Consider the following 12,165-nt stretch of genomic DNA (forward strand, 5'->3'; position numbering starts at 1 on the left):
TTCCATTGTGTTCTATTCCCATTTCACATTTATTTCATGTGCATGTTTTGGTATGACCCCATAAGATGCATGTGTGCAGTGTCCAAAATAATTGCCTGCTGCCTGCCCGTGGCTAGTAACTTTTCTGGCGGGCTGCATTAAAGTTTCCTCCAACTGAAAGACTGTCTGGCAGACAATTTTAGGACTACTTACGATTAATTCATTAAGGGTTAATACGGTAAGAGTTTGCCTGCCAAAGCCAGGTACATTGCATGTGAATGTGGTGTCACAAAGTCACGTGAGGAAGGTGAAGGTCAGTGTTCACTGACTGTGTTGAACCAATCGAGGTCTTCACATTACACAGGCGGGCAGATTTTACATCTTGCTAAATATTGGCTCAAGAATTTGAGCTCATTGAGCATTGGAGTTGTAGCCGATGGGCAAAGCTGAGTCGATGGGCAAAGTTGACACGATGTGCAAAGTTGAGCCCTTTATCTGAGTGACACGATGTGTTTGGTGTGATATGGGAAGTTGCTGGTAAAGTTACAGTTGGGCCCCAAAACTGAGCCAAGGAAAACGGAAGAAAAAGCAGTCACAGATGAAGATACATTTAAGATAAGTATATTATGGTTATAATTTCAGTCATACACTACACAACCAAGTTCTAACTCTTACAAAAAGAATTGAAGGGTTTAATATTATTTTCATTTTGACCAATGACCCAAGTTTTTGAGAAAAGAAATCTGAAAACAAACCAAAGAAACAAATGAATGCGTTATATTAATACTGACCTGTCCTCCCTGTGCTCCCTGTGCTCCCTCTTCCTTGCCCTCTGAGGAAAAAGATGACATGATGAAAGTGTTATTATCCAATTGGTATCATCATCTGCAAATCCATCATGAAATTGTGAACAAATGCAAGAGACTTAGCATTTATCTTTTAAATATTCTGTGTGTTGCATCCGTATTTACAAATTAACATGCCCTATCTGATGAAATAGCACCACAGAATGTGGAATGGTAAAGTGTCTGTAAAAGAGTTGGTGCCAGTATTCCAAAGAGAAAACTCAGTCAGAGGAACCAAACATCTGATATTCTCGGGGGCAATTTTTTAAAATGAATTTGTTCCCGGAAAATAGTGAGAAATAATTCACACATACACACGTGCATGCACCTCGCTATATATAAGTGCAATAATCTTGGATGTGACGTTAAACCCAATTTCACCTCACTTCACCCTTCCGAAAAAAAGAGGTATGTTATGAAGTGAGTGAAACAATATATATCTCTATAAAGCTCCCAGCACCCTTCCCCACTCCAGAATAATAAAAAGTCCAGGGTCCCACTGTACAAAACAACCTTAGCGCTACCACTGTTGTAAGTCTATAGGTTCAGGTATGGGAGTTACGATCTTAGCACTAAGATCGCTTTGTACAACAGCAACCTGGATGTTGGATCAGTTCTTCATCTATCTTACCTGGCTTCTTAGGAGATTTACCGTCATCCTTCCCCTGAAACAAGGAATCTGAATGAAAGATGCTGCTACCTTGTAACAGCGTCATTTCACTTGCTACTTCAACTTTATTAGGCTCATTTTGGGTACAAAATTGCTGGATCAAATCTCAGGGTTGCAAATGGGCATAAGCCTGGCAGCCCCAAGTCAGGTTGGCTATTGTTGAATGGCAGAATTTGTTGGTAGGCCAAGAAAAATCTGCCATTCCAGTTGGATCTCTAGTGGTACTTATTAAAACAAGTTACCAATGGTTAATGATCAGATCTGTTTAACATCATCAGAGGAAATTGACTTGGGTCACTTGACAAGCGTTAATGTGAAAATCACACTCCGTCGCAGTGGTGACTCAGCATAACACCACTGCCACAGGCTAATTTGCATATCACGTGACCGGACTTTTCTCTTGTTTGTAAACAAACACGCTTTTTCAGAAATCAGTATAGAACAGACTAATGCAAGTATTTGGGGGCGCTTTACATATTGTTTTGCATAACTATATAGATATGCTACTACAACTGCTACAGTGAGTTGCATGACAATATATATATTTATGCATCAAAGTGACCCTGTCGCTAGCTCTCCGTTGGGCTTCGATGACAGCACGTGGAGCCGTACAACCAATGTAAACATAGGATAACTACGCAAAAACAAGTAGAATTTAACGTATTTGCATACTTTCTCAATGAAAGTTAACCATTCTTTGACATTTGTTTATGAAAATGTGTAGACTTTTCAAACATGAAACGGATGAAAAGCATATGCAATATCTTGAATGGACTGTGAAAGATGTGACGAATCGTCACATGGCGCTGGCCTGTGGCAGAGGTACTATGCTAGCTGGCTGCCGGCCGCATGGAACTCTGGGTAGGAGAGTGTGTGAAAATGTGTAAAATTCATGCTAATGAAATTTGAACTCTGGGAAAGAAGTCACACATAGATTACCTATCATCCATTTCCTTATGATTTATGCTTGTAGGTTTGAATCCCGCTGGCAACAAACGTTTTTCATGAAATTGTTCTATCATCATGACAAATGATCGGGAAAAAAAGAAGTTCCGTTATTGCCAAGTGGTATTTAACTAACAATTCAGTTTGTTAGACCACGGTCAAAGACAAAGGAGCCATAGTTTAACATGAAATAAACCATGCTTTGTTCTTTATTGTTCTTTGTGGTGTATCGCGTAGCTATCTTATATTTACTGATGGATTGCAGGCATCACATCTACATGCACTTTACTGCAGGAGCGGTCAGGTAGCCTAGTGGTTAAAGTGTTCGCTCATCACGCCGAAGACCCGGGTTTGATTCCCGACATTGGTACAATGTGTGAAGCCCATTTCTGGTGTCCCCCGCCGTAATGTTGCTGGAATATTGCTAAAAGCGGCATTAAATCATACTCGCTCACTCACTATACCTCAGTGAATAATAGTTTTAATACATAAAAAGGTGTTATGTCTTGCTCCTTGTTCGTTAGAAATGCTGCTGTGGGTTCATGTGCCATGTTACACACTTAGGGGAGTACACGAACAGATACAAAGTATATGTCACCTGATACAGCAAATTATGCAGAATTATCTTTGAAAAATATCTACTTTTGGATGTAAAAATGCCCACAAGACTGGACCCAATGGGATAATAACATATTTAATATCCACAGAAATCTATCAACACCCAATGACAATGATATCTTGTGAATACTCATTCTACCATGAATTTGGAAATTACTCAATTGTTGTCAAATCACAATAAACCCCCTCTGATTAAAACAGCTGATCTGACAGCTGGACCACTGCAGAAGTTATTATTCATAGAATAGTACTTTTCTTAAGTCATTGTCGGTATGCATATTTAAATGATATTTACTATTATAGGTCACAAAATGTGATTTTGCGGTTACCATGGTTACCACAATACTGTAAACAGCTTTATTTCTGCGCCGTTAAAATATTGCGAATACCGCACCAAAGACAATACTGCGACGAGATATTTTTGCGTGTTGCCGTGTTGAGATGACCCCTCAATTACCAAACAATAGACAGCTTCTCTCCAAAGCTAGTTAATCTGAGTTGGCTGGAAAGTTGACCAGTGTCATGAAACCAATTCACGCAAGATGGCTTGTTTCCTGTGTGGACAAAATTGCAAAGGACACTGACGCAATCAAGCGAGGTTGGAAGAAGGCAGGATTACTGTGAGGTAACAGTGACACTGATTGGTCTGTTTGCACTGTCATTTGTGATGTATTGTGTGACCATTCTGCATTGATTTGTGTTTTTAACTTATAGAGTAACTTGTGGTACTTGTTGATGATTTCAACATTTGATGACGTGGTGCAATGAATAAAGTATGTATGTATTATTTATACTTATTTTTGCGTTTTTAATTTTTGCGATTGAGTCTCGTTCGCAAAAAATCGCAATAATAAAACGGTCGCAAAAAATTCCCTGTTTACAGTATTCAAAGGATGTGTGGCAATACATTTTGTGCTGACAACAGGACAGAAATCAACAAAGAGAATGTAGTTTTAAATTTTGGGGACAACAGATAGCTTTAAATTTGCCGCTTTTCTATATACGACTGTGATGTCATATCTTTTGCTGCGTGTTAGGTTCCAAATTCAATTTCTCACGATTAAATCTATAGGTAACCTAACTCTACATTGAAAACACAGTATGTTCATCCTAAATGGATAAAAACATTATCTACAGTCCTGCAAAGCTCAAATCAATATCCTGTCCCAGCAAACATACAGTTTGAAGAGTACACCATGGAATCAAAGCAAATTTAGCATTGCGATAATACCGTATTCGACGTAATAAGCGCCCCGCTCTAATAAGCGCCCACGGCGATATTTGCTAATATATTGGCTAGTGAACAATCACAATTGGCACCCCTTCCAATCAATGTACACAAGACTTATTTTTTCGCGAATAATATGCACTCATGTGTTATATGCACCCTTAATTATGAGCAACTAAATTCTGGAAAAATATATCTGTTGTACATAAACATTTCAGGCTGTCAGCATAAACCACGAAATTTATCTTTCAACTCTGTTTTTTTCACCAAAATAATATTCTAATAAGAGCCCCCTATTTCTAATTTTGACAGCGCCCTGGGCGCTTATTACGTTGAATACGGTAATTGTATGTGATAGAATGATGATATTATTCACCTCAACTGTTGCTCATGAAATGACTTATTGGTAGAAATCACTTGCAGCTAGAACCAACACTGATAACAAGAGTGATTAATCTTCCTAGTGGGCAGTTTGTGGGAGCCAATTACCAAAGGGTCAGTCTGCCTGATACCGAGAAGAGCTTCATCGCAGTGAGTCAGATTTACACAAACATAGCCTCTCATGATAACTAGGTCTCTCACAGCACTATTTGATTATCCTCTCACGAAGATAAACAGTTCCAATCAACACAATCTTACCTTCTTCTCGCCTTCCATGTCAATGCTGCCGTATCAGAGAAGTACCTTGTTATATTCTGGTGAAACAAAACAGAAAAATATTTTTGAACATGACAAACCACTAGTTTAACATAATATGTAAGTCAATCAAACATGTTGTATAGATATTGTTAAATAAGAGTAGATCTGGTGGAATATCAATGTATCCAACTCTCGAGGTATTTAAATTATTACTGTATTCGACGTAATAAGGGCCCAGCTCTTATAAGCACCCATGGCGATATTTGCTAATATATTGGCTAGTGAACAATCCCAATTAGCACCCCTTCCCATTGATCAATGTACACAAGACTTATTTATTCATGTATAATGCGCACTCGTGAGTTAAATTTTAGAAAATAAATGTCGTATATTATTATTAATATTTCAGGCTGTCAGCAAAAGCCACAAAATTTACGATCTTTCAAACCTGGGTGAGTTGTCTTAGGTGCTTATTACGTTGAATATGGTATTTAGGAAAAGGGTTAATTTTCAAAAAGTAAAGCAAGTTCTGTTTTAAAGTTACCAGTCTTTGATTAAGCATTGGCTCTATTTCCAACACTGTACATACTACACGTTCAGTTAGATCTCTTATTCTCACCACCAGGTTTGCTGGTGTATGTTTCAAAACCATAAGGTCGATCTGTGGTAAAAAAAATACATTTCTAAAACCTTCTTTCTAAAGAGAATTTTATTTTCCCTTTTTTGTTTTTTATGAAAAGTCACAGAAGATATTTTGGCTTTTGGTCCTAAATAGGGCGGTGGGGTTGCATAGTGCTTGATGAGTTTGCTTGTAACGTCGATGTCATCATGCACTCAAACTCATACTGGAACTTCCGGAAGCAAAGGCAGTCGTCCTATCAGACTGGCTAAGTGCACTTCAAGCAATCAGCGGCAGAAACTCAAACTCCAGGCCAAACACAGTCAACAATATTCTATATGAATATACAAAACTATCGGACCAAGGGCAACAGGTGGAGCTGTGTTGGATCCCCTCTCACATAGATATTCATGGAAATGAAAAAGCAGACTCACTAGCGAAGCTAGCTCTAGACAAAGCGAATATACAGCCTATTCCCTTTAGTAAACTAGAAATAAAAAGGAAAAGCCTCCATAGCCCAAAGATGGCAAGCCCAGTGGGACGCAAGTAAGATCAGCAGATGGCTGTACAAAATTCAACCCACGATCCACCAAAAGCCAAACTCATACTCAAATGAAAGGAAAATTGAAATTGCTGTCACGCCTCAGACTCGGTCACAAAAAGCACTATGACAAGGTTTGATCATCTTGCAATCAGGCTGAAACCATTGCTCACTTGTTACTAGAATGTCAAGACCATGCCCCAGCCCGGCCTCGGTTAAAACAAGAACTGCAGTTAGATCTGCTATGTGTCATAGATCTCCTTATGCCAAGAGATGCAATAGCCAAGGCCAAAGTAACTCTATTTCTGAGAGACAGACAGCTACTCGAACGTATATAAACAGAGCAGCTGAGGATAAAAATGAACTTATATCAATATACAAAAATAGAAATCATATCAATACAAAAACTAAAATCATGTGAACACCAAACTCACAATAGATATGTGTACCCTACTCACACACAGGAGTCCCAAAGAGGGACAGGTCAGCCGAAATTGCTTAGGCAGAAGGCGACCTCTTAAACACTTAAAGCAACAACAACCCTCATAGCCTCACTAAAAGCGCAGTATTATAGACTCTCTGAAGATTCATTGTACTTTGAGTAATTTTTACTTCCAGATCACATTTCTGAAGCTTTCCTGTATTTTAGAAGCACAGTAACAAGCTTATGGATATAACATATTTAGTTTTTGGCCCTGGGACCACTTGCACAAAGCGATATCAGCTCTACAACTATTGTAAGCCTACGTTAATGTATGGGAGTTATGATCTTCTTAGCGCTAAGATCGCTTTGAGCAAGTGGGCAATTAGCTGTATATATATACTGTACATATGCTTATCATGAACTATTGTTATAACAAACTTAAATTAGTGGTCCCTTTGAGTTCGTTAAAACCGTTGTTTTTACTTTGGGAACAAAGGATATAAACATTTAATTCCAATTAATCGATGATGAATTCTAATAGTATTTCCGACGTACCAATAACTGCATGTGTATGTATCCACCATTGTATTACAGTTTGTCTGCCGCCACAAGTGTGACATATGACTAGTGATGGATAATGACCCGATGTCCATGTTGAAATTTACTGCAATGATGATCAAGTTCTGCATTACGTAAACACAATATGTTGCATGTGTTCTTTCATCTGTAACTTATAATGAACCAGAATATTAATGGCTCTACACACATACTTTGTCGGCCATTTTATTGGATGTTGCTCTGGTCGCAATGCATGTGTAATAGACACATTATATTCAGGATGCTGGTTGCGAAAAGTTTGCTTTTTTCGATCACAGGAAGCAAGATGGTAACTTCTGAATTTGATAATTTAATTTCGACTGACAAACAAGATGAAAATATGCATGATTTCGAACAACGTAACATACCAGTACTTTCCAAATTCTTTGTGACACATATTCATTAACCATGTTAACATTTTAATCATGGTATACCGGTAATACCACATCCTGCTTCATATGAAAAACACGGCTACAACAACATAAATCACCATTCTAGATGTGCCATGCACTAGAAATCCTATACATGTTATTAGGGCTAGGTGGACAAAGTTTTATGGATATCAACTTCTTTAATACTGTAAAAAGCGATTTTTTGGTATAGATCCTTATACCATTGTCAAGCAAGACAACGGTATAAGGGTCTATGTGGAATATGTTTTTGTGTGTCTGTTCATGGACAGGTGGTCAGGCTCGCTGACTTGGTTGATGCATGTCATCCATCCCAATAGTGTGGATCGATGCTCATATCAATCACTGGATTGTCTGGTCCAGCGTTAAACGACAAACCAACCAACCAACATCAGGGAAGTTTTCAAATAAATGGTTTGTGTACAGAAAATCTTTCTTCTATTATTATCTCCACCCAGAACTTTTAGTTTACATTCATTTTCAAGACACAGTAATCTGTTATGCAACTCTGAGAAGTAGAAGCATTATACAGAAAGACTAATGGGGCTGTGTGTTGGCAAAAAATGTATTACTATATATTGTGATACTTGAACATGTATCTGTATTGCGATACACATTGCAATATATCGGGTGCTAAGGTGTTTGACAGTGATTGACACATACAAAAGTAAATATTACTATGTCAGCATGTTCAGTTGCAACCATTTTGTCGTCATGGATACAGCGAGATAACATGAGAGAAAATCATTTCTGCGTTTCTGCTGTCTTGTCAGTCAGTTTTGAAGGGAAACATTATTTGTGAATATGTTTCTGCATAGATTTTATGTTAAATAATACAAATATTAACAAAATTAGTTATATTTTTTTACCCAGTATACCAAAACGCAATATGTATCGTTTGTTAAGTGTATTGCAGTTTACCAGAATACATACAGACCAGTACAAACGGTTGATTAGAAAGTTCGCCTGAGAGATGAGATCGTAATGAGATCTTTTCATTTGTGTATTGCTCATCCTGAGAGGACTATGTATAGATTTGACCACGAGGACCCAGCGCAGTGGTTTAATCAATCATTTCAACAATTAGACAACTCGAGCACTTTTATCAATCACTTACATATTACTTGCCCATGTTGATGGGCCTATTATTAGCAAACATAGCCCTGATCAAGGTAATAGTAGTTTTGTTTCTGTCTGTTTGTTTCATTGAACGAAAAGCTTCCAAATCTCAAGTACTGTACATTTACTAGAATGTATAGAGTAACATACTGTATAAAAAATGCATAAAACAGATTTCGCAGTTCATAAACGGATAAGCAATTCGTCCTGATGTAACTAAATATTGCTAATTTCACACAATTTTTCCCGTGTCGCCGTGGCAGAAGACTACATTCGTTAACCTTCAGTGCGGACATCGCGGTTCGAATCCCGCTGGTCGTAAAAGTTTGTCATGAAATCTTTCTATCATCAAGATAAATGACAGGGGAAAAAAGAAGATCCATCATTGCCAAGTAGTGTTTAACTAACAATTGATTTAGTTAGACCATGCTCAAATACAAAGGAGCCATGGTTTAAATCAGGTTAATGTAATGAGTTACTCGTCGTCATACCATCATAGATAGAGTTTAGTTAATATTTGTTGACATATTTGTGTCCAGACATCTTCTCGAGGCAAAGGAGTTAACTGACTATAAAAGTCAAGTTTCCACCCTTGCCGAACTAGGCTGGTATTATGGAGTTACATTTTGGCTGGACTAACGAGTCTATGCATAGTTCAAACAAAATCGCGCACCGAAATCGAATTCCGGTTCATAAACTGTTGTGCAGATTTCGGTCGATTGCAGGATTTGCAAAGCATGTGCACCGCTAACTCGTTGTCAACAGATATTTTCTAAATCCTTTCATGTTTTTAATCAAGATGGTAACGTGATACAGTTTATCTTGATTATCGAGGGCGGTCGGGTAGCCTAGTGGTTAAAGCGTTCGCTCGTCACGCTGAAGACCTGGGTTCGATTCCCGACATGGGTACAATGTGTGAAGCCCATTTCTGGTGTCCGTGATATTGCTGGAATATTCCTAAAAGCGGCGTAAAACCATACTCACACTCACTTGATTATCGATCATATCGTCCTGACTGGGCGCCACCATTTTGTGTGAAGCAAACGCAAGTGATACGAGAGGTTGAATCTGATTGGTCCAGAGGAGAGGCTTAGAAGGGACATAACAGGTAATAGCCATTGGTGGCGCTACTACGATTGAGCCAAGTAATTCCAGCCTAGTTCGGCAAGGGTGGAAACTGGACTTTTAAAGTCAGTTAACTCTCTTGCCTCGGGAAGATGGTGTCCACACAACACTATCAACAAGTATTTTAAGTTCTCACTTATAAAGCAATATTCTCTGTTTCTGGAACCCAATGAGAATGCAGGATGAATGTAGGCAATCATGGGAGTGTTTCCTGAGGCTAAATATGCTGGATGAGGCAAAATACACAGTCTTAGTTCCTGCTATAGGATATTTAACATCCCAAAACATACAAACGTGATAACCACTTTATCATATCTTGTCAGGTCTTAATTCCGTTTGTAGCATCAAAAATAGCATTTCTTACATTTGATACCAAAAGATTACAAGTTTCCTGGAATGTGCACATTAATATATTTTGTAATAGGGCCAGTGATTAGTCAAGTCAGACAATGACAATTAACCATGTTAACAGTCAATATAGTTCCAAAAGTAAATTGTTTTTCAGACAGTGGCGTAACCATGGTTACAACCATATAAACAACATGATTTCATACACACATTTTTTCAGTTTTTATCCACTGGCTTGATCTTTCCAATAAACCTACACATTATATGCATAAATTTAATTGGTACCAGCTGCATATGGTTCTTGTAACTAACAAATATGAATATGTGAATACGGTTTTATGCAGCTTTTAGCAATATTCCAGCAATATCACAACGTGGAACACTGGAAATGGGCTTCACACATTTGACCCATGAAGTGAACCCAGGTCTTTGACGAGACGAGCTAACACTTTAACCATTGGGCTACCCCATCACCCCCACATGAGGACAGATTGGATTGTGTGACCTGTCTGATTGTTTGTTAACTCAGCAGTATTCCAGCTATATGACGGCAGTCTGTAAATATTTGAGTCTGGACCAGACAAACCATGCAGTGATTGACATCATGAGCACCGATCCACGCAATTGGGATACGATGACATGCATTTACCAAGTCAGTGAGCCTGACCACCAAATCCTGCTAGTCGCCTCTTACGACAATCATAGTCACCTTTTAGGGCAAGCATGGGTTGCTGAAGATCTATTCTACCCTGGATCTTCACGGGTCTCTGATTCAGTGTGATGTATCCAGACAGTTGCTCATGCTATCAACCACTGTCTGAATATTTACAGACCACCGTGACATAGATGGAATAGTGCTGAAACAATATTCATTCAATATCTCACCTAGCTCAATCTTGTAATGTGTTTAGATAATTTAAATTCTAAGACTGTATATATTTTGAAATCTTGTCCTAAAAGATCCATGTATTGAGATATAAGACCTCTTTCAACATACTGCAGATTAAGGCATTGTAAGCATTCCGGAAACAAACTTGGATAAAAAGACATTATGGAAAACCATAACCGAATGGCACCGCCAATGCAGCAGTAGAGTCTACAGCCTTTCATAATGGCTTGTTTACTAGAATCTTGAGAGAGTGGGAGTGAGACACCACGAGTGAAGTGTCAAAACATCGATGTTTTGGTCAGTGCATCAAATAGAGATTGGCCATGTCTTTACAATACAAACAACATACATTCAAGGTGGCGTAAGGTTCAACATACCAATTGTCCTCCGTTGTGATAGTAATTGGTAGAGAATCTCCGTGTTTACTGTTGGTTACTGGTCCCAACCCGGATGTGGGTTCATTGCTAATAATAGTAACGTATGAGCTCTAGGTCACAGCGTGTATGGCCAGCATCGATGTATGGAGCCTACATAATCAATGACTTTTCTCATACCCCATGAATTTCACGTTGGGCTTTAAATCCGCGTGTTGCTGATTGACTAATCAATTATAAATTTCAAATGAAGTGCTAACTTATAAACGAACGAAAATAGATAATACTCATATGAAAATAGATACTATAAAGACTCATGGGACCAAATTTAATATCTCTTCAGCGCTTATGAATTTAATGGTCCTAGCTACAAGTCCCGTAGTGTTTAGAATGGGGGTGCGTTTAGAAACTTAAGGAAATAAAATATATATCCGTCATTGAACTTTTGGACTGCTCCGTAAGTTACATTGACTATGAATAATAATAATGATGATAATAACAACAACAATAATAATAATAACAACGATAACAACAACAACAACAACTTATATTATTATATACCAGACACAAGGTATATGTTCAAAGCGCTAATATCATTACCCTTGTCAGTGGATCAATGTCGACTCGTTTATCATTCTCTGATCCCTGGGGAGTATACAACCCGAGCTGCCTGTGAGGTGACAGCTGGTTAACGGTCACATTACCATCCCATCCTTCCTGGTACCCATGTACTGCTGGGTAACAATACAAAGTCACTTGCCCAACGAGACACCACGTGTGTTACATGTTCTTCAG

General features: G+C 38.4%; 1 protein-coding gene across 1 annotated transcript in view; it reads right to left on the minus strand.

The window, feature by feature from the left end:
* Positions 1 to 11,451, minus strand: part of LOC139442018 (NAD-dependent protein deacetylase sirtuin-2-like) — a 44,353-nt gene extending 32,902 nt beyond the window's left edge. The window contains exons 1-4 of the mRNA XM_071222770.1: positions 11,374 to 11,451; positions 4,925 to 4,980; positions 1,456 to 1,489; positions 771 to 811 (exon numbers count right to left, since the gene is read on the minus strand). Coding sequence (XP_071078871.1) covers positions 771 to 811; positions 1,456 to 1,489; positions 4,925 to 4,942 — 93 coding nt within the window. The 5' untranslated portion in view covers positions 4,943 to 4,980; positions 11,374 to 11,451. The remainder of the gene's footprint in view (positions 1 to 770; positions 812 to 1,455; positions 1,490 to 4,924; positions 4,981 to 11,373) is intronic.
* Positions 11,452 to 12,165: the final 714 nt, after the last annotated feature.

This window comes from Haliotis cracherodii, unplaced genomic scaffold (genome assembly GCF_022045235.1).
Source record: "Haliotis cracherodii isolate W230 unplaced genomic scaffold, xgHalCrac1.p SCAF_5, whole genome shotgun sequence".
In the NCBI taxonomy this organism is placed as follows: domain Eukaryota; kingdom Metazoa; phylum Mollusca; class Gastropoda; order Lepetellida; family Haliotidae; genus Haliotis; species Haliotis cracherodii.